Source organism: Felis catus, chromosome B4, assembly GCF_018350175.1.
Source record: "Felis catus isolate Fca126 chromosome B4, F.catus_Fca126_mat1.0, whole genome shotgun sequence".
NCBI classification, from domain to species: domain Eukaryota; kingdom Metazoa; phylum Chordata; class Mammalia; order Carnivora; family Felidae; genus Felis; species Felis catus.
The window spans coordinates 81,103,964-81,131,329 of NC_058374.1; the positions used below are offsets into that span (position 1 = coordinate 81,103,964).

A 27,366-nucleotide genomic window follows, 5' to 3' on the forward strand; every position below is an offset into this window, starting at 1 on the left:
TCTTAAGAAAGGAGGGACATGGGAATGCTAATTCAGATAGTGGAGTAATAGGAGGACCTCATGCTTGCCTTGTCCCTCAAACACAGCTAGATAAATATTGAATCATTCTGAACATCCATGAAATCGACCTGAGGACTGGTAGAACAAACTGCACAATTAGAGGGAGAAAAGAGGCTACCTCATGAAAGGTAGGAGGTGCAGAGACATGATTTGGGGAGGAAAGAATCACCTGCATCTCCTGCATAAGGGAGAGAGCCCTGATAGGGGAGAGTAGAGAGAGGAGGGAGGGAGAGAGAGAGAAAGAGAGAGACAGAGAGAGGGAGACAGAGAGAGAGGGAGAGAGAGGAAGGAGGGAGAGAGAGTGAGAGAGAGAGAAGGAGAAAGAGATAGAAGGGCACAGAGCATTGCATAAGAAAAATGCTTCCCTTAAACCATTAACAAAGAAAATGAGAGGAGCTGATAATCACAAATTTTTATAAACACAGAGCTCAAAGTCTGAAGTTTTAGAAACATGCGCCAATGCCAAGGTGGAGCCTGACAGGCAAAGAGGTGCTCCTGTGGAGAAGGAGGGCAGAGGCCTGGGAGTGGACAGCATGATCTGAGAATCCCCTGGGGTTGCACTGTGAGACAGTTTCCTTTCTTGGAGTACATCTGGGAGAAGTGACAATGCCTCTCAGGGGTCAAAAGAGACGGCAGGCACCATTGAGTTGCCCCATTCATTGACTGCTGAGGGCAACTAACCTGGACGCTGGACTTTTTGTTGCACTTTGCCACAAACTGCAAACCCGTATGCGGTCATGTGACTGCCCTTCTAGGACAAACTGGCACAGAGGATCAGCATGGTTCTGTGGCATGCTGGCTCCCTAAAATTTGGAGTTTTGAAACCTAGTTGGTGTGCCTGAGAGAAAACACAGGAGCATTGGGCCACTTGGTGGGCAGATGGCTCAGACACAGACATGGTGAAGACAGGGATCTGATGGAAGCCTGGGACACAAGAAGCAAGAATATTTGCTCTTCTTAAGGGCTTCCTAAACTGGCAGGCCTGAACTCCCCTCTCTAGGGACAAGAGAGAAAACTGACGCCATTTTTACCCCTGCCCATCATCATGGAAGGACTTTGGTGAGTAGCACAGAGCTAACAGTGGAGACTTGAGCCACTTACACCAAGCCCCACCACCCTGCACTCTGCAGGTGCTTCTGAACTAGGGCAAATATGCCTGATAATCAGAGCAGCAGCAAGCTTCCTCCCCAGAAGACTGGCACAGACACTCTGAACCCACCAAGTCTACTGGCCATAGAGTGCTGCAAAGCTTCAGCTCTAGGGGGAATAGGATCTGGTCTGTTTTAGCAAGCAGACCAAAACACACCTAGTTAACACCTGCCACACAGTGGATAAAGTTCAAATAGCCCCCAAGGCAGGCAAGGAGAAACTCTGTGGAGGATTGATCTGAGAGAAAGAACAGCTAAAACACATCAGCAGAGTGAACATAGCATATACCACAAAAACTTCCTGAAGCACCAGACACTGGCCAGTATATGACCTCTTTTTAAAAAATTATTTATTTATTTAGAGAGAGGGAGAGAGACCAAGAGGGAGCTAGAAAGAGAGAGAGAGAGAGAGAGAGAGAGAGAGAGAGCGCATGAGCATGGCACAGAGAGTGGGAGAGAAAGTCCCAAGGAGGCTCTGTGCTGTCAGCCCAACATGGGGCTTAATCTCATGACTGCAAGATCATGACCTGAGCAGAAATCGAGAGTCAAACACTTAATAAACTGAGCCACCCAGACACCCCAACCTCTTCTTAATATAACCATTACTAACAGGAGCAGGAAACATAACAGGCTTTTCTAACACACAGAAGACAGAGATCTAGGCAAAATGCCAAGATGGAAGAACTCATCCCAATTGAAAGAACAAGAAGAGGTCACAGCCAGGGATCTATTCAAAACAGATATAAGTAATATGCCAGAACAAGAATTTAAAACAACAATCATAAGGATACCAGCTGGGCTTGAGAAAAGCATACAAGACACCAGGAGGTCCTTTATTGCAGAGATAGAAGAACTAAAAACTAGTCAGGCTGAAATAAAAAATGCTATAACAGAGAGGCAAAACAGACTGGAGGTAATGAGCATAAGGATGGAAGAAGCAGAGGAATTAATTAGTGATATAGAAGACAAAATTATGGAAAATAATGAAGCTGAAACAAGAGGGAAAGAATATTGGATCATAAATGTAGACTTGGGGAACTCAGAGACTCTATAAAGCACAATAACATTCATATTTTAGGAGTCTCAGAAGAAGAGAAGGAAAAGGGGCAGAAAGTTTATTTAAGCAAATTAGACCTGAAAAGTTCCCTAACCTGGGGAAAGAAATAGACATCCAAATCCAGGAGGCACAGAAAACTTCTATCAAAATTAACAAAAATAGGCCAACACCAAGACATATTGTAGTAAAACTTGCAAAATACAGAGATAAGCAAAGAATCTTAAAAGTAGCAAGGGAAAAGAAATCCCTAATCTATACATGAAGACAAATCAGCTTAGCAACAAATCTCTCCACAGAAACTTGGCAGGTGAGAAAGGAGTGACATGATATATTCAATGTACTGAATGGGAAAAATATGCATCCAAGAATACTTTATCCATCAAGGTTGTCATTCAGAGTAGAAGGAGAGATAAAGAGTGTCCCAGACAAACAAAAACTAAAGGAGTTTGTGACTACTAAACCAGCTCTGCAAGAAATATTAAAGGGGAATCTGAGTGGGTAAGAAAGACCAAAAGCAATAAAGACTAGAAAAGAAGATAGAAAATCTCCAGAAACATCGACTTTATAGGTAATGCATTGGTACTAAATTCATATCTATCAATCATAACTCTAAATGTAAATGCAATAAATGCTCTGATCAAAAGACATAGGGTACCAGAATAGATTAAAAAAAAAAAAACGAGACCAATCCATATGCTGCCTACAAGACACTCGTTTTAGACCCAATGACACCAGCAGTTTGAAAGTGAGGAGATGGAGAACAACCTATCATGCTAATGGATGTCAAAAGAAAGCCAGAGTGGCAGTACTTCTACCAAATGAACCAGATTTTAAACCAAATACTGTAACTAGAGATGAAGAAGTGCACTACATCATAATAAAGGGATCTACCCAACAAGAATACCTAAGTATTATAAATATTTATGTCAACAACTTGGGAGCACCCCAATATATAAAATAACCAACATAAACACATTGATAACAAAACAATATTAGCAGGGTACTTTAACACCACATTTACATCAATTGACACATCTTCTAAGCAGGAAGCCAACAAGGAATCAGTTGCTTTGCATGACACACTGGACTGGATGGACTTAATAGATATATTCAGAACATTTCAATTTAAGGCAGCAGAATACACATTCTCTTCAAGTGCACATGGGACATTCTCCAGACTAGATCACACACTGGGTCACAAATCAGGCCTCAACAAGTACAAAATGATTGAGATCATACCATGCATCTTTTCCAACCACAATGTTATGAAGCTTGAAGTCAACTATAGGAAAAAATTGGGAAAGCCCTCAAATACATGGAGGTTAAAGAACATCCTACTAAAGAATGAATGGATTAACCAGGAAATTAAAAAAGAAATTAAAAAGTACATGGAAACAAATTATATGAACACATGATAGTCCAGAACCTTTGTGATGCAGCAAAGGTGGTCATATGAGGGAATCATACAGCAATACAGGTCGATCTCAAAAAGCAAAAAAAGTCTCATACACAGTGTAACCCTAAACCTAAAGGAACTAGAAAATCAAATAAAGTCTAAACCAAGCAGGAGAAGGGAAATAATAAAGATTAGAGCAGAAATAAATGATATAGAAACAAACAAACAAACCCCCCACCAAAACAGATCAATGGAACTAAAAGCTGATTCTTTGAAAAAATTAATAAAATTGATACACCCCTAGTCAGACTTATTAAAAAAAAATAAAAAGAAAAAAAGGCAGAAATCATCCAAATAAGTAAAATCACAGAGAGGAGAGATCACAACTAACACCACAGAAATATAAATAATTATGAGAGAATATTATGAAAAATTATATGCTTAATAAACTGGGCAATATGGAAGAAATGGATAAATTCATAGAAACATATAAGCTACCAAAATTGAAACAGGAAGAAATGGAAAATTTGAACAGACCCTAACCAGCAATGACATGGAATCAGTAATCAAAAATCTCCCAACAAACAAAAGTCCAATGCCAGATGGCTTCCCAGGGGAAATTCTACAAAACATTTAAAAAAGAGTTAATATCTATTCTTCTCAAGCGCTTCCAAAAAATAGGAAAACTTCCAAACTCATTCTATGAGGCCAGCATTACCTTGATTCTAAAACCAGGCAAAGATCCACCACAAGGAGAATTACAGGCCAATGTCCCTGATGAAAATGGATGTAAAAATTCTCAACAAGATACTAGCAAACGAGGGGCACCTGGGTGGCGCAGTCGGTTAAGCGTCCCAACTTCAGCCAGGTCACGATCTCACGGTCCGTGAGTTCGAGCCCCGCATCGGACTCTGGGCTGATGGCTCAGAGCCTGGAGTCTGTTTCCCATTCTGTGTCTCCCTCTCTCTCTGCTCCTCCCCCGTTCATGCTCTGTCTCTCTCTGTCCCACAAATAAAATAAACGTTGAAAAAAAAATTAAAAAAAAAAGATACTAGCAAACGAAATCCAATAGTACATTTAAAGAATTATTCACCACAATCAAGTGGGATTTATTCCTGGGCTGCCAGGGTCATTCAGTATTCACAGATCAATCAACATAATACACCACATTAATACAAGAAAGGATAAGAACCATATAATCTTCTCAATAGATTCAGAAAAAGCATTTGGCAAAATACAGCATCCATCCTCAACAATGTAGGGCTAGATGGAACAAACCTCAACATCATAAAGGCCATATACAAAAGATCCACAGATAATATTATCCTCAATAGGGAAAAACTAAGAGCTTTCCCTCTCAGGTCAGGAACAAGACAGGGATGTCCACTCTCATCTCATATCTTATTCAACACAGTACTGGATGTCCTAGCCTCATCAAACAGACAGCAAAAAGACATAAAAGGCATCCAAATCAGCAAGGAAGAAGTCAAACTTTCATATCTGCATGATACTCTATGTAGAAAACCTGAAAGACTCCACCAAAAAATTACTAGAACTGATATATGAATTCAGCACAGTCACAGGATATGAAATCAAAGTCCAGACGTCTGTTGCATTTCTATATACCAATAATGAAGCAGCAATAATGAAGAGAAATCAAGGAATTGATAGCATTTACAATTGCACAAAAACCGAAAGATACATAGGGAAAACCTAACCAAAGAAGTAAAAAGTATGTACTCTGAAAACTATAAAACGCTTATGAAGGATATTGATGATGACTCAAAAAAAAAGGAAAAGCATTCCATGCTCATGGATTGGAAGAATAAATATTGTTAAGCAATCTACACATTTAAGGCAATCCCTATCAAAATACCACTAGCATTTTTCATAGAGCTAGAACAAAGAATCCTAAAATTTCATGGAACCACAAAAGACCCCAAATAGCCAAAGCAATCTTGAAAGAGAAAAGCAAAGCTGGAGTCATTACAATTCCAGACTTCAAGCTATATTACAAAGCTGTAGTCATCAAGACCGTGTGGTGCTGGCACAGAAACAGACACATAGGTCAATGGAACAGAATACAAAACTCAGAAATAGACCCACAACTATATTGTCAACTAATCTTTGACAAAGCAGGAAAGAATATCCAGTGGAAAAAAGACAGTATCTTCAACAAATGGTGCTGGGAGAACTGGACAGCAATGTGCTGAAGAAAGAACCTGGACCACTTTCGTACACCATACACAAAAATAAATTCAAGATAGTTAAAAGACCTAAATATGAGACAGGAAGCCATTAAAATCCTTCAGGAAAACACAGGCAACAACCTCTTTGACATTGGCTGTAGCAGCTTCTTACTAGACACATCTCTGGAGGCAGTGGAAACAAAAGCAAAAATGAACTATTGGAAATTCATCCAAATAAAAATCTGCACAGTGAAGGACACAATCAACAAAACTAACAGGCAACTGATGGAATGGGAGAATATATTTTCAGGTGACATATTAGATAAGGGGCTGTATCCAAAGTCTATAAAGAACTTATGAAACTGAACACCCAAAAAAATAATCCAGTTAAGAGATGAGCAGGAGACACGAATAGACACTTTGCCAAAGAACACATCCAGATGGCTAACAGACACAAGAAAAGATGCTCAAAGTCACTCATATTCAGGGAAATACAAATCAAAACCACAATAAGGTACCACCTCACGCCTGTCAGAATGTCCAAAATTAACACAAGGAACAACAGATATTGGTGAGTATGTGGAGAAAGGGAAACCCTCTTACACTGCTGGTGGGGATGTAAATGGGTGCAGCTACTGTGGAAAACAGTATGGAGGTTCCTCAGAAAGTTAAAAATAGGACTATCCAGCAATTGCACTACTAGGTATTTACCCAAAAGATACAAAAATACTGACTGGAAGGGGCATGGGCACCTCAATTTTTATAGCAGCATTATCTACAATAGTCTAATCATGGAAACAGCCCAAATGTCCATTGATTGATGAATGGATAAAGAAGATGTGGTATGTGCACACACACACACACACAGTAGAATATTACTCAATTACTCAGCTATAAAAAGAATGAAATCTTGCCATTTACAATGAAGTGGATTGAGCTACAGTATTATGCCAAGTAGAATAAGTCAGCCAGAGAAAGACAAATACCATATGATTTCACTCATAATTGGAATTCAAGAAGCAAAACAAATGAACAAAGGGAAAATAGGAGTGGCAAACCAAGAAACTGACCCTTAACTATAGAGAACAAATTGATGGTTACCAGAGGGGAAGGGGGCAGAGGATGCATGAAATAAGTAATGGGGATTAAGGAATGCACTTGTGATGAGCACTGGGTGATGTATGGAAGTGTTGAATCACTATATTGTACACCTGAAACTAATATTATACTGTATGGCAACTAAGTGGAATTTAAATAAAAAGTTTAAAAAAAAACAAAAAAAGAAAAGAGTGAAAAAATTAAAAGAACATTTTAGAAAGACAAATTTGGAAGGTTAAATAATACGAATGTTCAGGAGAATAAGATAATTATGTAGGATAATTTTTTTTGGTTGTATCCAAGTTGAAGTGCAGGTTTCCAAGTATCAATTATCACTGTAGCAGTATACTTTTAAAAATTATACTGCTGAACTTGATTAGCAGTGTTGAACTTGATTATTTTAAGTACTGGATTACAAATATTTTCTCATAAGCAGGAAAAAACCTCTCTGACCTCAGCTGCAGCAACTTCTTACTTGACACACCCCCAAAGGCAAGGGAATTAAAAGCAAAAATGAACTATTGGGACCTCATGAAGATAAAAATCTTCTGCACTGCAAAGAAAGCAATCAACAAAACTAAAAGGCAACCGATGGAATGGGAAAGATATTTGCAAATGACATACGGACAAAGGGCTAGTATCCAAAATCTATAAAGAACTCACCAAACTCCACACCCAAAAACAAATAATCCAGTGAAGAAATGGGCAGAAAACATGAATAGACACTTCTCTAAAGAAGACATCCGGATGGCCAACAGGCACATGAAAAGATGCTCAACGTTGCTCCTCATCAGGGAAATACAAATCAAAAGCACACTGAGATATCACCTCACGCCAGTCAGAGTGGCTAAAATGAACAAATCAGGAGACTATAGATGCTGGCAAGGATGTGGAGAAACGGGAACCCTCTTGCACTGTTGGTGGGAATGCAAACTGGTGCAGCCGCTCTGGAAAACAGTGTGGAGTTTCCTCAAAAAATTAGAAATAGATCTACCCTATGACCCAGCAATAGCACTGCTAGGAATCTACTCTAGGGATACAGGAGTGCTGATGCATAGGGGCACTTGTACCTCAATGTTCATAGCAGCATTTTCAACAATAGTCAAATTATGGAAAGAGCCTAAATGTCCATCAACTGATGAATGGATAAAGAAATTGTGGCTTATATACACAATGGAATACTATGTGGAAATGAGAAAGAAAGAAATATGGCCCTTTGTAGCAACGTGGATGGAACTGGAGAGTGTGATGCTAAGTGAAATAAGTCATAAAGAGAAAGACAGATACCATATGTTTTCACTCTTATGTGGATCCTGAGAAACTTAACAGAAGGCCATGGGGGAGGGAAAGGAAAAAAAAAGGTTAGAGAGGGAGGGAGCCATACCATAAGAGACTCTTAAAAACTGAGAACAAACTGAGGGTTGATGAGGGGTGGGAGGGAGGGGTGGGTGGGTGATGGGCATTGAGGAGGGCACCTGTTGGGAGGAGCACTGGGTGTTGTGTGGAAACCAATCTGACAATAAATTTCATATTAAAAAAAAAGAAAACCTATTTTCTCATATAATAGAAAATATTGTGTTATTAGTTACAGTGATTTAATAAATAGGCTAGGAGCTCATTAAAAGTTGTTACCATTAGTAATTTTGAATTTTATCACATAATGTATCTGTATTTTAATGAGATATTTTAGACTTTGTGAAAAAAGGCTGGATTTACAGGGATTTAACAAGTATACATTTCTTATATTGATTAACAAATCTTCATAAACCTGTAGGGAAGCTTTCTCAAGCAACCTTGAATTATTTATGTCCAAAACTTATATCAATGAAGACTTAGAAGGCTATATGATATAACTTCCTTATGTCTAAAAACATGAGGAACTTACTAATATTAGTGTCCCCAAATATATTTGAATTGGTTTTTATAACAGAAATATAGGCTAAAGCCAACAGTCTAAAATATAAAAAAAGGTTAAATATAAAATACTGCAAACTTGGGGGAAATAGTTGAACAGACAGAAGAAGGGGTAGGAAAAATCCACAGAGCAAGAACAGGGAACATTAGGCTTAGGAACAATTCACATAAGGTCAAAACAGAACAAAGCAAAACAAGTTTCTTTTGCCTGCAAGATTATTAAAAGGCAATATGCTAAAAAAAACCTTCAGTCTTATATGCCTTAAAAGAGTTATAAATCACAAGTAATTAGGAGTGATATTTCAAGGGGATAGATTATATGCAGCCTGATCTCAAATATTGGCAATGGATTATTTGACAGACCCCCACCAAGATAGCAATCATTTAGTTGCTGTTGAAGGAAGATCTAAATAAAAAAATAAGAACATTGAGTCCAGAAATGAGAAAACTATAGGGCAATAGTGTATTTGTCTTTTTAAATTTTGAAAGGATGTCATTTAGAGGATCAAATGGAGGGATGCCTGGGTGGCTCAGTCAGTTAAGCATCCGACTTCAACTCGGGTCATGATCTCACAGCCCCGCATCGGGCTCTGTGCTGACAGCTCGGAGCCTGGAGCCTGCTTCAGATTCTGTCTCCCTCTCTCTCAGCCCCTCCCCCTCCTGCAATCTGTCTCTCTCTCAAAAATAAGTAAACATTTGAGAAATTTTAGAGGATCAAGTGGAGATATTCAGTGTTACTTTAGAAAACAGAATTTTGGGTAGAGGCTTTGAAAGGTGGAGAGAAGTTACAAAGATTAAACAATCAGGTGTGTAGACATTATAGAAGAGCAAACTGTAGCTTAATATAAAGAAACAAAACTTTCTAACAAGGAGTCTTGTCCAAAATAACTTTGTAATTGTCCCGAGAGTATTCAACAAGTGCTCATCATGTAGTCCTCATGGGATGGCCCTGGAGTTTGCTCTTGTTACAAAATTATAATTGACTTATTTTCAGTCCTCTCTCAGAGGGACTTCTTCCTCCAAAAACTTGGTGTCTTTACTTTAAAACTTTATGCTGCAATTCTCTGAAATAGTTTCATGGGATTGGAAAACACTGTGACCACCATCGATTCTGGTTAGTGCTATTTTTGTAGGTCATCAGGGACTGGGGGGTTTTGTTACTGGTCTTAAATTTCCATTTGCCCCCATCGTCATTCTAAGGCCGGCAAAACATGTCAGCATGGAGGCAGAGATTTTCATGGCGTTTGATTTCATAGATTCATTGGCTCTTATTTCAATTTTGGTAGAGAAATACCTATAATTCTCCAAGAGAAAGATTCCTAGTCTATCATTTTCACTCAGCGTTCAGGAAGACAGATACAACAGGTTTTCAAACAAAATTATATAAAAGAAAGAGCAAACTTTAATAATAGGTAATGGGAAGTTATGGACCTATGGGCAATGCCACTAACAAAGAACATAGTCATGCCATGCTTAAGGACGTTGTTATTTTATTGGGGATTAAACATTGTTTGAGATGTTTACTTTTGGGCATTGTCATTGATAGTTTTATTCTTAAAATACATCTTCTTTCCTAGACTGAAAGAAGAAGAGTTTGAATCTCTGCAGTGTCACATGAAAAAGTTCACAAGATAGAAAAGAAATATAAGTTCAGGTAAGAATAATTATAAAGCAATCTTATCTATTTTTGTCACATAAAATAGCCATGGACATTTTCTACATGCTTAAAAGATATTTTTTTGAGTATCAGAATGTGGTATGCCATATATTAAAGATTATCAAGGTGAGAAGAAACCCCCGTGATTTATATTCCATTGCTTGAGGAAAAAAGCATGGCTAAATCAGACTGGCAGTATGATAACTGATTTTTAAATACAGTTTAAATAGTGACATATATTCTATTATCTCTTGTTCTCTCTCCTTTCCACTGCTTAGAAGACCTCACAGTCATAAAAATCCACCATTATCACTGTTTTGAGTATTTCATACCTAATATTAACTATTTTTAATTCATTTATGAACAGAGATGAATCTTTCATCATCCATATTCTCTAATTTTGTATAAAAGCAATAAACAATATTATCTTACTATATTTTATTACTCTAGGTTAGACTTATCACCTTGTCCTTAAAGGTACATTGACAACATTTTCTTTTTTTTTTTTATTTTTTTATTTTTTATTAAAAAAATTTTTTTTTTTTAACGTTTATTTATTTTTGGGACAGAGAGAGCCAGAGCATGAACGGGGGAAGGGCAGAGAGAGAGGGAGACACAGAAACGGAAACAGGCTCCAGGCTCTGAGCCATCAGCCCAGAGCCTGACGCGGAGCTCGAACTCACGGACCGCGAGATCGTGACCTGGCTGAAGTCGGACGCTTAACCGGCTGCGCCACCCAGGCGCCCCACATTGACAACATTTTCTGAACCAAAAATCGTGACGCAATTTGGTCCGAATATAATATGGAGTATTTAATGTGAGGATTGTCCATACTAAGGTTGCTGTGGTCATAGACCTTCATAGCTAAAACTTTTATTATCCTTAGTTTGGCATTAAAAAAATGTGTTCTTGGGGTACCTGGGTGGCTCAGTTGGTTAAGCATCTGATTTCGGCTCAGGTCATGATATCACGGTCGTGAGTTCAAGCCCGGCTTTGGGCTGCATGCTGACAGCTCAGAGCCTGAAGCCTGCTTTGGATTCTGTGTCTCCCTCTCTCTACTCTTCCTCCACTTGACTCTGTCTCTCTCTCTCAAAACTAAATAATAAAACGTTAAAAAATGTGTTATTTCAAAAGCTAGCAGTGAATTTATTATTGAGCATTTAGTAATGCATTAAATGTAGTTATAATACTGTAATAAATATTTCATATCTAGTATCATTTCATGCCATAAATTAGTATTGCATTCATTTCTCTTTATCTTCATAGTCAGTGATAAGCACAATACTTGGCACAGAATTGATGCTCAAAAATATTGAATAAACACATTAATGGATAATAATCAGATGAAAATGCGTATCTTTGAACTATTAATAGCTTACTTTTATTGATATAGCATCAAAAAAGCAACACCTGATTTGGTATATGAACTTAAGAGTTTTTCTCCTGATCTATCTCCTTCTCTACCCCCTTCTCCTTTTTATTTATTTATTGTTATTTATTTATTATTTTTTATTAAGTTTTTTTTACATTTGTTTAGTTTTGAGAAACAGAGTGAGACAAAGCGTGAGCAGGGGAGGGGAAGAGAGAGGAGACACAGAATCTGAAGCGGGCTCCAGGGTCTGAGCAAGCCCTCAGCACAGAGTCTGATGCGGGGCTCGAACCCACTAACTGTGAGTTCATGACTGGAGTCGAAGTCGGAAGCTCAACCGACTGAGCCACCCAGGTGCCCCCCCCTTCTCCTTTTTGAATAAGCCCAAAGGACAAGATCTATGAAGCTTGTGCCTCCTTGCAGAAAGAAGATTTATGTGTGAAAAAATTTTAGCATGTCTTTAAAGGGCTTTCTATTTTCTTTAACAATTATCTTTTTCCCATTCCAACCAAACCAGTAAACGATGACTGATGCTTGAAACTTCTCTATTCAGCTTTATGCCTAAAAAAAAAAAAGGCTTTATTCTATTACTTCTAGAATAAAATATAATCATTCTCATGTATGTTAACCTGTAAACCTAATTTATTCCCCCACTTCCTAACAAAACCATATTAATATGCAATTACTTGAATGGGTTTCAAATACATAGCTGGTGAGTGGAGTGAGGAGAGAGAATAGTAATATATTTCATTAATATTTCCCCCCCTTGTTTTGAATCTATATGAATTAATTTCGTGTCCTTCTTTGACAAAGTTGTTGGGAGAGGCAACAAATGAAAGAAACAAAGAACATCATGAAAGATTTTGGATCTGAGGCATTTTTGTAGACAATGGAAAAACAAAAAGGTAAACTTCTTACAATCGAAGAAGGATAGAAAGTCAAGGAGCAACTGAGTACTGTCTAATTTTGATTGCTCCTAAATCATCCATTTTAAATTTACTAAAGACATTTTGTGGATTATTTGCTGGTTTTCATTATTCATACCTCTCCTAGAAAACACGAATGACACCTGGTTTAAATGCCACCAAAGAAGAAAAGATGTGTGGGGGAGGTCATTCTTAATTGACAGTGAGTGCGTTGTTTCATAGAAAAATAACAAAAAAATGTTTCAAATGAACTAAAGTTGCCTTGGTTGCTTAGCAAGTCACCCAAAACCAAACAGATTAATTTAGATGCTGCTAGAAAATCAAAATCTTTTTTGAAAGCTACTGAGCTTTTACTATCAGGTTAAGAGTTTAATAAAACTTGCTATCTAATCTATTTTTTTTTATACAAGCAGGCTTTTGGTTTGTTCCTCACTTTGAAGTTTCTAATTTTCTTTCAAGTTCAGAAGTTGGAGATGACATGGATTTCTTGACAGACTTATTTGAGAAAAACAGTATCAATAAACTTTACAGGATAAAAATTATGAAGTCATCGATCACATTTTACTTTCTCATGTAAATAAAATTAGATGATTTCCAGAAGTTGAAGTCTGATTTTATTTTTAAAGATCTCAAGTAAGACAATTAAGTCTTTAGTAACTTACTTGCTGTTGTAAGAGCTCTTTTTGGAAGAAAGTTCATATTATCTTGAAATGAACTTTTAGCTTCCTTTTCTTTCATTAATTATTTTTATTACTGTGTGGAAACAAAGTATTATTACAAAAAATAAATATAAAATTATAAATCAAATTTAACGAAGTGTCTTTTTCTTAGTATGAAAAGTTAGACTTTACTATTTTTGAAATCACAAATGACATCTCACAAACCACCCATATGACAAGGTAGTTAGATATAAGGAAATATCAAATTTTGTTGTGTTGAAATTAACAGTAAACTTGAATAATACATATTTCACTTGGAGTTCAAATTCTTGTTTGAACCTTAACCAGTTGTGTTACCTTAACCAGTTGTATTACCTTAGGCAAGTCTAGTATCTTTCTTTAATTTACTCATGTGTGTAAACTTAATGGTGTAATAGATTTGAGAGTATTCTGTCAACTATGAGGTCTTTTTTAATGTGAGTGTTATGCGTGATGAGAGAGAAATAGTGGAAACTTTATGTGTTGACTTTCTGTTATACTTTTAAGCAGAAATTTGCCATGGGTGACAAGGGAGGAGACAACCACTCAGAAGTGACTGACTTCATTCTTGTAGGCATCAGGGTCCGTCCAGAGCTCCACAGTCTCCTCTTCCTACTATTCCTGGTTGTTTATGGGATGGTCCTTCTGGGGAACCTTAGTATGATTGGCATCATTGTGACCGATCCCCGGCTGAACACACCAATGTATTTCTTCCTAGGCAATCTCTCCATCATTGACCTCTCCTACTCCACTGTTATTGTACCCAAAGCCATGGTCAACATCCTATCTCAGAAAAAGACCATATCCTTTGCAGGCTGTGTGACTCAGCTATTTCTTTATGCACTTTTCATGGTCACCGAGGCCTTTGTCCTGGCAGCCATGGCCTATGACCGCTTCATCGCCATCTGCAATCCACTCCTCTACACTGTCCGCATGTCAAGAAGCCTCTGTATCCAGTTGGTGGCTGGTTCCTATCTCTGTGGTTGGGTCAGTTCCATCCTTCAAATCAGTGTAACATTCTCAATGTCTTTCTGTGCTTCCCGAGTCATTGATCACTTCTACTGTGATTCAAACCCCATCGAGAAGATCTCCTGTTCCAATATCTTTATGAATAAGATGGTGTCATTCAGTCTGGCTGTCCTCATTATTTTGCCCACAATAGTTGTTATTGTGGTATCTTACATGTATATTGTGTCTGCAGTTTTAAAAATCCGCTCCAGTGAAGGGAGGAAGAAAGCCTTCTCCACTTGCAGCTCACACCTGGGAGTTGTCAGTTTGCTCTATGGAACTGTTTCCTTTGTCTATCTCACACCTCCAAATAACCCTGAACTTCGTAAAGTGGCTTCAGTATGTTACATTTTGTTCACACCTATGCTGAACCCTTTAATCTATTCTCTGAGAAATAAAGATGTTAAAGATGCCATGAAAAAAGTCATATGGAAGCAAAAAGTTTTACTTTAAATCTGCTTCCACTTGTTTTACTGTTTCTTGCCCCAGTTGATTTTGTCTGCTTGATCTTCCAGACTCAAGCGTTTAAAGCTAGGGTTAATTTAAAAAATAAACACCCCCACTAAAGAAAAACCCACCTTTAACTGTTTTTATTCCGCAGCATTAATAAATAATATCCTATAAGGAAAGCTCCAAACAACATATTCACTTTTTTGCAAGGCAATGTTAAATCTGAAAGTTCTGGACACCATGAAAATTTGCTGCATTTCTACAAAGAGTTATGAATTTCTCATTCTCCAGGTAATACATTGTTACGTACATGGGGAAGTATAGAATTTTATAGTTTCTCTTCCTTGTATGCCAAGGTAAAATTGAAGTACAGAAAATACCTAGTATAATGATTAACTCAGAAACTGTGTGAGCCAACGGTTTATATGCAAATGATATTCCATATAAATGTTAGTGTTGTATCTTGTTTTCGATGTCATGCAAAATATTAGAAAGCATGTGCATAAGGAGGAGGAAAAGGGAAGGTAAAATAACCAGCGATCTTTGTTAAATTAAAGTGGCTAAAGTAGAAGAAATATGTGAAAATTGCATTGATTTTGTAAATTAAGATATTCTATTTGACTTTCCTTGAATGGTACGGCCGTTTCTACTTTGCTGTCACACAACGAAAACATTTTAAGATGTTTATGATATTTTACAATTCATGTCCTCTATCGTTTGGATAATAAAAATTATTGGTAAAGGGTATGCAGTTAGTGAAAGCACCATATTGAAATGAAGTCAGCTTGAAAATCTCAGTTAAAAATATCACAAGGCCTTCCAATAACCTTTATGAATAGTTGGATTATGTGTGTACATGCATGTGTTATGTTTGTGTATATATGAGTGTGTTCATTTTTATTTTTCTATTTTTATTTTTTTAATGCTTATTTATGAGAGAGAGAGAGAGAGAGAGAGAGAGAGAGCATGAGCAAGGGAGGAACAGAGAGAGACACAGAATCCAAAGCAGGCTCCAGGCTCAGAAGTGTCAGCACAGAGTCTGGTGTGGGGCTCGAACCCATAAACCATCATAACCCCAGCCGGAGTTGGACACTCAGCCGACTGAGCCACCCAGGAGCCCCTGTATGAGTGTGTTTATTAGTTTGGTGAAGGGGTAATAGAAATATGATTAATCCTAAACATCAAATGTCAATTGGGAGAAGAGTGGTTCATCCCACAGATTTGAGAGGTATCGAGGGAAGACCAGTTCCAGAGAGAGTCATAGCAAGTTACTGTTTTTACAAGTACTATACGTAATACTTCTACTACATAATCAATGCTTACATCCAGACAATAGCAAATGTGAAAAAATACTCCCATCCTAAGAAGTAAAATACAGTGAATAGTTTTGTCCGTGTACTTGGTATTGTGAAAACCTAAAATATGAATATCTTATTAGGTCTTTTTTCAGCTTTTGTTTAGATAGCGAAGCCTTCTTTGATGAATGCACAAGGGCATGCATTTTGTGGCTCAGTGTTTGTTAGGGTAAGAGACTTGATATATAGTTATTCTTAATTAAGAGATAAAGAGAGAAGCAAAGTGATTTTAAAAATCAAGGTTATATTTATCCTCTCCATCTTAAACCTGTGAATGAATTTACCATTTTTCTTGGTACTCAGATGGTACTGTTTAATTGATATTCAGAAAAACATCATTTGAGAGCAAAATAGGAAACCAGATCGGCTTGGGAAAGTGATTGTTGGCATTGATTGTTATTAGTCTGGAAAACATCCTTTTAGGCTTAGGTTTTACTTATTTCCCTTGGATGGCCATTAGTGTTACAACGTTGCTCTGTGGTAAATCTAACAAGTGCGGGTTACTAAGGACTGCTGGGAAACGATTAGAATATTGGATAAGAATATAGCCTAGATGTGTTTGCTTGTTAGTTTTTAGTCTGGTCGATTCTATTTCTTGTTTTATAGCCATAACAGAGAACAGTATTCCAGTGCGTAACTTTCATGAGTGGCATTGCTGAAACCATTTCCAATGTCTGAAGGAATCTGAGAAAGTTGAAAACCAAGGCATAATACTTTCAAAGGTGCTAAATAAGATCCCTATACTTTTCTTTTAATTTCAATGAACATTTTCCGTAGTAGCTTTTTTTCTGGGTCTTATATGAAAAGTAGTGCCTAATTTATATATCTTGTTATTTGTGCCATTAAGATCCCATCAGGACACCCCAGTGTCTTATCAACATTTTGTTGGCTTTCATTGACAAGGTCTTTTTTTTTAATGGTACATGGATTGTTTGTGAAACACTGATATATCCGAGTGACTTTGAAGATTACATTTTGCGACATATACATCATAAGTTGTTATTTAGAGTGGACTTTAAAATTATACGCAAAAATCCATGTGAAGAAATCTTTTAATAGTGATGCTGTCTTGAGAGGCTGAAGATTGAATTTGCTATCTCAAACATTGTTAACTTATTTGTACTGTATGATTCATCTTGATTATAAGTTTTTGGACATGCACATATATTTATTGTTCTGTAACATCATGTATTGCATTTTGTCTTTAAATTTTATGTATTGTTGATGTTGACCTAACATTTAGTGTAACAATGCAGAACTTTGGTGAGGGCATTTATAATAATATTTTCTATTGCCAGGATGCTAACATTCTCTGACTTAGATAGTTACAAATGATAATTAAGCACTGATTGGAAACTTCACTAATATAAGTTAAAATGACTACATTAAGCATCTGTGGATAAACACCCAAAGCTTACTTCATTGTCTTTCATTATGATAGTTTCAACTTTGTATTATGAAATTTAAATTGTTATGGTGATTGGAGAAGCTGAACTGAATAGATACTGTAAAATGTAACGTTGAATTGATATTGGACTGTTATTCTTACTCTTGTGAGTCAAGTATGAGATGTCACTTTGCCCAATCCCCTGAAAGCAGTATAGGTCATAAAATCAATAAAAGTTTTGAGTGTGTATATGCTATTCTTCTAGAGATGTCTTTGAGCACAAATCTACTTGTGAGGTCTGGAGAGGGAGGGGCAGGAGTTGGAAGAGATGGGATAAGAAAAAGGCAAAATATCCTGGAAGTGAAAACATGAAACCATTTCAAAGTAATTTCTTAATTGTTATAACTTGGTAAAGAAAAAAGACAAAAAAACCCAAAAAACTTTAATCGAAGACTGATTTTTATATTTGTTACTGTAATTAAATATGGATTCTAGATTTTTGAAATGGGTTCTTCTTCCCTTATCAACATTTAAAATTCATCCATTTATTCACACTGTTTGGCACCTGGTGACTGTCACCAGTTCCTTCAATAGAATGTCTTGTACTTAGGTGTCTTTTGTGACAACTTACAGGAATTAACTTTGGATGAATTAAGCAACAGCTAAATAATTAGATATATAAATTTTGTTTGGCTCTGGCTGCACATCCACAATTGTAAGGCTGGAGAGGATGAGTTGTTAGTATTCCAAGAAATTAGACAGTGGAAAATAGGCAAAGAATTTCTAAGTAGGATCCAAACTTGTCTAATGCCACACTATTGGAAATATTTACTTCACAAAATTCAGCTCTTTGTCTCTCTGCTGATTAGTTCTGAGACAAGATCTAAATATTTTTAAAAGTCCAAAAAATGTTTGGTATGTACTTTTCTTCGATGTTTGTCACCTGAGAATTATTTACCAAAATATTTAAGGAAGGCTTGTTGGGAGGATTTCAGTTCACACCTTACTCAAGAGTATTGAGCCTTCTGTACATTCTAGTGGCTGTGTGTGAACCAACTCAGTCTAGGAATTGGAGAATGAACATGATCTGAGTCATGGTGGCTTAAGTCAGGTCTCTCCCTCTCTCTACCTCTCAGAAGACGCCCATTGATTTTATTCCTAGACACCTCATGATTAACTAACCTTACATGGAGATTATTGTACCACATTCATCCTTTTTTGACTAATAAGCCAGAGCTGCTACTATCACGTTAACCAAATCTTCCTTTGCTCTCTCAGTCAGATGCCACAATTTGAGCTCTGTCACTGCCCTGCTTCCAGTGAAGTCAGGGAGCCACTGAACTTTAATGTCTCCCACCAACATCCTTAGAAGCATCACAGATGCTTTGAAGGTTACTGGTTTTTCCCTCTGTCACCTGTGCAGGGAAAATTTTCTGACATCTGTGGGGCACCTAACCAGGGTGTATGAGACCAGAACATCTATGGTTAATCCTCCTCAGCATCACTATCTCCTAAAGAGATTGAATTTCTTTTTCTAAGGTTTTCTCAAAGTGTTTCTAGTGTCCCAGCTTTTTAAATGACATCCATTATTAGTTAACAGGTTGGATTTATCAATCCAGCAAACTATTAGTCCTCTACTTATTTTCATGAACCAGCTCTTTAGTTTTCAAATCTCTGGTAAGTACAAATTCTACCCAATATCTTTCCCCCTCTCCAGTAAAAAAGCCTTCAAAATGTATTCACACCAACATACTTTGCATTTTGCCAGTATGTATCCAAAAAATATTCAGTTTTAAGCCATTTTCCAAAAAAATCTGCATCTGCATTGGAACAGTATTCCTGTCTCAGAATGCTGGGTTCTGATTCTAGTAACTGTGCTCAAGAAAATTAGGAGTAGGATGAAAGGGGAATTTAACTTCTTCCTTCAAGAAATGTCCTCAGCAGTAGTAACATCTTAAAGTAAGTAGGAAAGAGCTCCAACAGGGATATGAGTGGATTTTGTTTCCTATGCAAAGGTGGTTGGGGTAGTGTCAAAAATATCAGGGGGGCCTGGGTGGCTCAGTTGGTTAAGCGTACGACCCTTGACTTTGGCTCTGGTCACGGTCTCACGGTTGTGAGATCGAGCCCCATGTCAGTCTCTGCGTTAAGCATGGAGCCTGATTAAGACTCTCTCCCTCCCTCTCCTTCTGCTCCCCCCTTGCTTGTGATCTGTCTCTATCTTAAAAAATAAAAAAAATAACTAAGACTAAAAAGAAATGTCAGGATATTCCAAGTGTTTTAAGTAATCTTACATACCCAGATGGGCAGAGTTTATTTGTGTAAGAGATATTGGAAGTATGAATTGACATATTTTGTAGTCAACAAACCAAAAGAAATCACACTCTGGGGGTGCCTGGGTGGCTTACTTGGTTAAGTATCCGACTTCGGCTCAGGTCATGAACTTGTCATCCATGAGTTCAAGCCCTGCATCGGGCTCTGTGCTGACAGCTCGGAGTCTGGAGCTGCTTCAGATTCTGTGTCTCCCTCTGTCTCTGAGCCCCTCCCTTGCTTGCACTCTGTCTCTCTCTGTCTCTATGTCTCTCTGGCTCTCAAAAAGAAATCAACATTGAAAAATTTAAAAAAAAAACGCCAAAGCATACTCTGGGATTGAATTTTCTGGTGTTTCACCTCTGCAACTATAAAACATAAGAGGTCATCTTATAGAGCAACAGAAGTTTCCTGTACAGAGGTGTGAATTTAAAAATCTGAGCTTAATTTTTGTTTTAAGTTATCAGAAGTACTCATACTATGTTGCAGGTTTTGAATCAATGATACCATGATTTTGTCTCATGATGGTGACTGTATTGCCTACCACGTTCTCGCTTTCATGGGCATAAGGTTCTATTTAACCATTTATTTAATATGATAAGTTAGTAGGCAATTTTGCCACAAATAATGTGAACATATAGGTTCTATTCCCAATATAAAATAGAGTTTCTTCTTCTTATATTTTTGACTAATTTTACCTGATGTAGTTACATCTATGTACTCTGAAACCAATTTTGGGTATTTGTTTAGAGTTTTGGGTGCAAGTAATAAAAACTGAGTTCAGGAACCTAAGCAGAAAGTTATTTATCAGAAGGCTAAATGTATTGGTAACATACAGAATCGATAAAGAGGCAGAAGAAAAAGATTGAAAATAGGTCAAGACCAAACACACTGCAGAGAATGAAGTAGGACATTCAGTATGGTATAGCGGGGAGTCATTTGAAGAGAATGTCACAAGCCGGAAATAGTAGTATTGGCTGAGTCACTCTGCTGACTTCACATTCTGGTGAGGAAGCATTGTCTTGGCCTTCCTTTGTTATGAGCCCATCCATTTACCGAAGGAAGATGGGACACCTAAATTGAGTCCAGCAGACTCTATCAAATTGGAAACGGTTAATGTCTCAAAAATAAACCAGGCATTATTAAGAAAGGGGAAATAGAAACCAGAGAGCAAAAGAGCAATACCTAGCCACTATACAGTTACAATTTCTCAGTTCTTAGAGGACATTCGATCAGGGCGATGCGTAGATAATAATAATTTTGTCTTAAAATGTATTATTGTTGGGCTGCCTAGCATCTTAATGCCTTCTTCTATGCGGGAAACTTGCTAGTGTACAGTTATTGGTGGGAAGCTTACTCTCACTACTTTTTATGGAAATCTGAAGGTTGAGATGTTTGTCTCTCTATTCCTGGAAACTAGAACATGGGTATATGACCAGGAGTCAGACAACTTGCTGCTCTTGTCTGGGACTTTGAATTTGGAGAAAACTCAGCAGTTTAAAATGAACACTGCTGGTAGCAATGACAGGATCTAATGCGTGAAAAACTTTGCACTGTTGCTTGTGGTGACATTTCACTGTCCTGAGGTACTGATGATGGTGACACAAGGATGGTTCCCAATACAGAGCAGCATGGTGGTGGCATTTCTGGTTGTGAGTCTGGATGTCCAGAATTAGTTTCTACTCACTTTCTGAGTAAGGTTTTCTACCTTTCTGTAGATTTTTTTTGAATTTCCCCTTATGTATTTATTTTTAAAAACAGCTTTATTATGGGAATGCAAGCTGGTGCAGTCACTCTGGAAAACAGTATGGAGGTTCCTCAAAAAATTGAAAATAGAACTACCCTATGACCCAGCAATTGGACTATTAGGTATTTATCCAAGGGATACAGGTGTGCAGTTTTAAAGGGACACAGGCACCCCAATGTTTATAGCAACACTATCAGCAATAGCCAAAGTATGGAAAGAGCCCATATGTCCATCGATGGATGAATGGATAAAGAAGATGTGGTATATATATATACAATGGAGTATTACTCAGGAATCAAAAAGAATGAAATCTTGCCATTTCCAACTATGTGGAGGGAACTAGAGGGCATTATGTTAAGTGCAATTAGTCAGAGAAAGACAAATATCATATGACTTCACTCATATGGGGACTTTAAGAGACCAAACAGATGAACATAAGGGAAGGGAAACAAAAATAATATAAAAACAGGGATGGGGACAAAACAGAAGAGACTCTTAAATATGGAGAACAAACAGAGGGTTTCTGGAGGGGTTGTGGGAGGGGGGATGGGCTAAATGGGTAAGGGGCATTAAGGAATCTACTCCTGAAATCACTGTTTCACTATATGCTAATTTGGATATAAATTTAAAAAATAAAATTAATAAAAAAACAGCTTTATTGAAGCATAGCTGATATAAAAAACTGGACATATTTAATATATGCAATTTAATGAATTTGGAAATATGCATACACCAGTGAGGCCATCACTATCATCAAGGTAGTAAACATACCCATAACCTCCAACAGCTTCCTCCTGCCCTATTTTTGTTTGTTTGGTTGGTTTGGATTTGCTTTGCTTGCTTGGTTGTTTTATTTATTTATTTTTTTAAGTTTTTAAAAAATGTTTTTATTTATTTTTGAGACAGAGCATGAGCAGGGGAGGGGCAGAGAGAGAGAGAGGGAGACACAGAATCCAAAGCAGGCTCCAGGCTCTGAGCTGTCAGCACAGAGCCCGACGTGGGGCTCAAACTCACCAACCGTGAGATCATGACCTGAGCCCAAGTCGGATGCTTAACCGACTGAGCCACCCAGGCACCCCTGCTTGGTTGTTTTAATGGTAAGAATACTTAACATGAGATCTACCCTTTAAAAAATGTTAAGTATACCGTATGAATGGTTAACTATAGGTACTTGCTAAGTGAAATAAGCCAGCCACAGAAGAACAAATACTACATGATTCCTCTTGCTGACGTCTCTAAAATAGTTAAGCTTATGGAAACAGAGTCAAAAGGGGTTCTCAAAGGCTAGGGGAAAGGAAAATGGTGAGTTGTCATTTTCCAGGGATCGAGCGTCAGTTATGCAAGGTGAGCCAGTTCTAGAGATCTGCTGTACAACATAGTGCCTATAGTTAACAATTCAGTATTGTACACTTAAAATTTTAAGAGGGTAGATCTCATGTTATATGTTCTCCTGATTTCTTTAACCATTCTTCTATTGTTGAGTGCTCACTTCGTTTATGTTTTTGCTACTAAAAACTGCTCTAGTAAACATCCTCTGCACATGTTCTTACATACTGTCAGGGTTTTTTCTGCATGAAATACATTACCAAAAGCAAGATTGTTAGAACCAAACTTTTATGCATCTCAATTTTCATAGATGTTTCTTAACTGTTTTCCATAAAAAAATATGTGTCATGTTGACATTAACAATGCAGGCATTTCCTTGTCTTACATCACACCCAACACTGGGTGCTATCAATCTTAATTTTGTCAATCTGACAGGTGAAGAATACATTGTTCAGACACTTCCAACACTTTTGCTCTTATTGTTCTGATATTTGAATTTTTTTTTTCAACGTTTATTTATTTTTGGGACAGAGAGAGACAGAGCATGAACGGGGGAGGGGCAGAGAGAGAGGGAGACACAGAATCCGAAACAGGCTCCAGGCTCTGAGCCATCAGCCCAGAGCCTGACGCGGGGCTCGAACTCACGGACTGCGAGATCCTGACCTGGCTGAAGTCGGACGCTTAACCGACTGCGCCACCCAGGCGCCCCTGTTCTGATATTTGAATGTGTAACTTGGACACAGCACATAGTCGTGTTGTTAATTTGGTCAGAAGATATTTGCCTTAAAAAATTTTTTTTGTAGACATTTATTTATTTTTGATAGAGAGAGACAGACCACAAGTGGGGGAGGGGCAGAGAGAGGGAGACACAGAACCCGACGCAGGCTCCAGGCTCTGAGCTGTCAGCACAGAGCCAGATGCGGGGCTCGAACTCACAAACCATGAGATCATGACCTGAGCCAAAGTCAGACGCTTAACTGACTGAGCCACCCAGGTGCCACAGATATTTGCCATTTGATTGCTATAGTTAGCCAAATTACATCTTATTTTTTGTAACACTGATTTTTGGATTTATTTCTTTGACCAGATTTTGTGATTTCTGTTTCTGTGTGTCTTCTTTTTTCTTCCTATCATCTTTTGGGTTGGTTATTTTTAACATTATTATTTTTAGTATTTATCCGAGAAATTTCTGCAGGCTCATTTAACTTATCTAGGGTCAATTACTAAATGTTTAACATTTTCCTAAACAATACAAGGCCTTAGAGCTCTTTAATGACTTCATTTTTTACTCGGTTGCTTTCATTTTAGTCTTGTCTTACTTTTGAAACTTATATAACATTACATAATATTATGGTTCATTTAAATTTATCAATCAACTTAATCCTTTTTTTATTCATCATTGTTTTGCCATCACATATGCATTTGGGGATCACACTCCTCTTCCTGAAATTGGCCTTTAATATTTCTGCCACAAAATATTGTTTTGAAATATTATACACATTCATTTAAACTTAACTTGAATGAAAGCAAACCTATTCTGAAATTGTTATGCTTTGTTAATTTGAGGAGGAATGAAATGATAAAGAATCTTGGTAGAGAAAACTAATTGGTATATTGCATATATTTATATATATATACACACACACACACACACACACACACACACACGGCTTTCCACAGGCAACATAATGTTTGAGATTGCAACCAATTGAATGAAGGAGGAGATAAGAAAATTTAGCTCTTTTCTATTAAGCAAAATATTAGAGAAATTTGCAAAAATGGAAAACAATGCTACTTGGGTGCCTGTGTGGCTCGGTTGGTTAAGGTTCCAACTCTTGATTTGGCTGAGGTCATGACCTCATGGTTCATGAGTTCGAGCACTGTGTCAGGCTCTGACAGCACAGAACCTTCTTGAGATTCTCACTCTCTCTCTCTCTCTCTGTGTCCCTCCCCCACTTGTTCTCTCTCTCTCTCTCTCTCTCTCTCTCTCAAAGAAATAAACTTAAAAAAACACCCCAAAACACACAGCAAAAAAGCTCAATGTTTCTCGTCTTACTATTTTGTTTGGACCAAATAGCTATTGTTCATAAAATGTTATTTATGCTAACATGAAATGGTCTATTTTTACTTTTCTTTTAATAATTGGAGTCCATTCCTTTTTTCTGTGAACACTTATTTTCCAGTTATTTTAAACAAACCATACACACAGAAGAAAATTTAAACTTCTCTGATGACTTATTTACATTGTCCTAAGTACTAATCACAATGTAATCTTTAAATTATTTGCTGAGACCTGGGGAAGATGGCAGTGTAGGAGGACGCTGGGCTCACCGCGTCCTGCTGGTCACTTAGATTCCACCTAAACCTGCCTAAATAACCCAGAAAACCTCCAGAAGACCAGCAGAATGGAATCTGTGGAGCCAAGTGCAGGCGAGAGGCCCACAGAAGAGGGTAGGAAGGGCGGCAAGGCGGTGCGCGCTACACAGACAGGCGGGAGGCTAGCCGGGTGGAGGGGCAGCCCGCTGGTCAAGCAGAGCCCCGAGTCTGGCTGGCAAAATTGGAGGGGCCAGATGAAGTGTGTTCTGACAGCAAGTGGGACTTAACATCTGGAAGGTTATAAGCTAACAGCTCGGCTCAGAGAACAGGAGGGCTGGAAGACAACGGGAGGGAGAGTTGTTGAGCCCCGGACTACGGAGCGCAGCTTGGCGAGGAACAAAGGCACTCTTCAGCACCATCTCTCTCTTCCAGCCCCCAAAAAGAACCGGTTCCTGCCAGGGAACTTGCTTGCACCGCGCAAACACCCAACACTGTGCTTCTGCGGATCCATCCCTCCGGCGGGTCTCCAAAGGTTCCAATTCTTCGCAGGGCCGCAGGGCACCTCCTGAAGCAGATCTCCGAAGGAAAAGCGAGCTGAGCCTGCCCCTCCTGCCCCTGTGCACTTTGCCGACCCACCCCAGCTAATATGCCAGATCCCCAGCACACCAAGCCTGGCAGTGTGCAAATAGCACAGACGAGCCACACCACCCCACAGTGAATCCCGCCCCTAGGAGAGGGAAAGAGAAGGCACATACCAGTCTGACTGTGGCCCCAGTGGTGGGCTAGGGGCAGACATCAGGTCTGACAGTGGCCCCGTCCACCAACGCAAGTTATTCAAGACAGCACAGGGAAAGTGACCCGAAGTTCCACACCACTCCAGGGACTATCCAAAATGACGAAACGGAAGAATTCCCCTCAAAAAAAGTCCAAGAAATAACGAGAGCTAACTAACTGATCAAAAACGATTTAAACATTATAACAGAAAGTGAATTTAGAATAATAGTCATAGAATTAATTGCTGAGCTTGAAAACAGTATAAAGGACAGCAGAGAATCTATTGCTACAGAGATCAAAGACTAAGGAACAGCCAGGAGGAGCTAAAAAATGCTATTAATGAGCTACAAAATAAAATGGAGGCGACCACGGCTCAGATTGAAGAGGCAGAGGAGAGAATAGGTGAACTGGAAGATAAAATTATGGAAAAAGAAGAAGCTGAGAAAAAGAGAGATAAAAAAAATCCAGGAGTATGAGCGGAAAATTAGAGAACTAAGTGATGCACTAAAGAGAAATAATATATGCATAATTGGTATTTCAGAGGAGGAAGAGAGAGGGACAGGTGCTGAAGGTGTAATTGAAGAAATCATAGCTGAGAACTTCCCTGATCTGGGGAAGGAAAAGGCATTGAAATCCAAGAGGCACAGAGAACTCCCTTCAGACATAACTTGAATCGATCTTTGGCACGACATGTAATAGTGAAACTGGCAAAATACAAGGATAAAGAGAAAATTCTGAAAGCAGCTAGGGATAAACGTGCTCTAAAATATAAAGGGAGACCTATAAGACTCGTGACCGATCTCTCTACTGAAACTTGGCAGGCCAGAAAGGAATGGCAGGATTTCTTCAATGTGATGAACAGAAAAAATATGCAGCCGAGAATCCTTTATCCAGCAAGTCTGTCATTTAGAATAGAAGGAGAGATAAAGGTCTTCCCAAACAAACAAAAACTGAAGGAATTTGTCACCACTAAACCAGCCCTACAAGAGATCCTAAGGGGGACCCTGTGAGACAAAGTACAGAGATATTGCTACAAGCATGAAACCTACAGATGTCACAATGACTCTAAACCCATATCTTTCTATAATAACACTGAATGTAAATGAACTAAATGCGCCAACCAAAAGACATAGGGTATCAGAACGGATAAAAAAACAAGACCCATCTATTTGTTGTCTACAAGA

General features: G+C 38.1%; 1 protein-coding gene across 1 annotated transcript; it reads left to right on the forward strand.

Annotated features, from left to right (window-relative positions):
* Window positions 1-14,031: 14,031 nt before the first annotated feature.
* Window positions 14,032-14,973, forward strand: LOC101081393 (olfactory receptor 9K2-like). Its single transcript, XM_003988828.2, has one exon. It carries the CDS (start codon window positions 14,032-14,034, stop codon window positions 14,971-14,973), a length of 942 nt encoding a protein of 313 aa, XP_003988877.2.
* Window positions 14,974-27,366: the final 12,393 nt, after the last annotated feature.

Coding starts and splice junctions, on each gene's coding strand:
- LOC101081393 (XM_003988828.2), top strand. CDS start 14,032: ATGGGTGACAAGGGAGGAGACAACCACTCAGAAGTGACTGACTTCATT.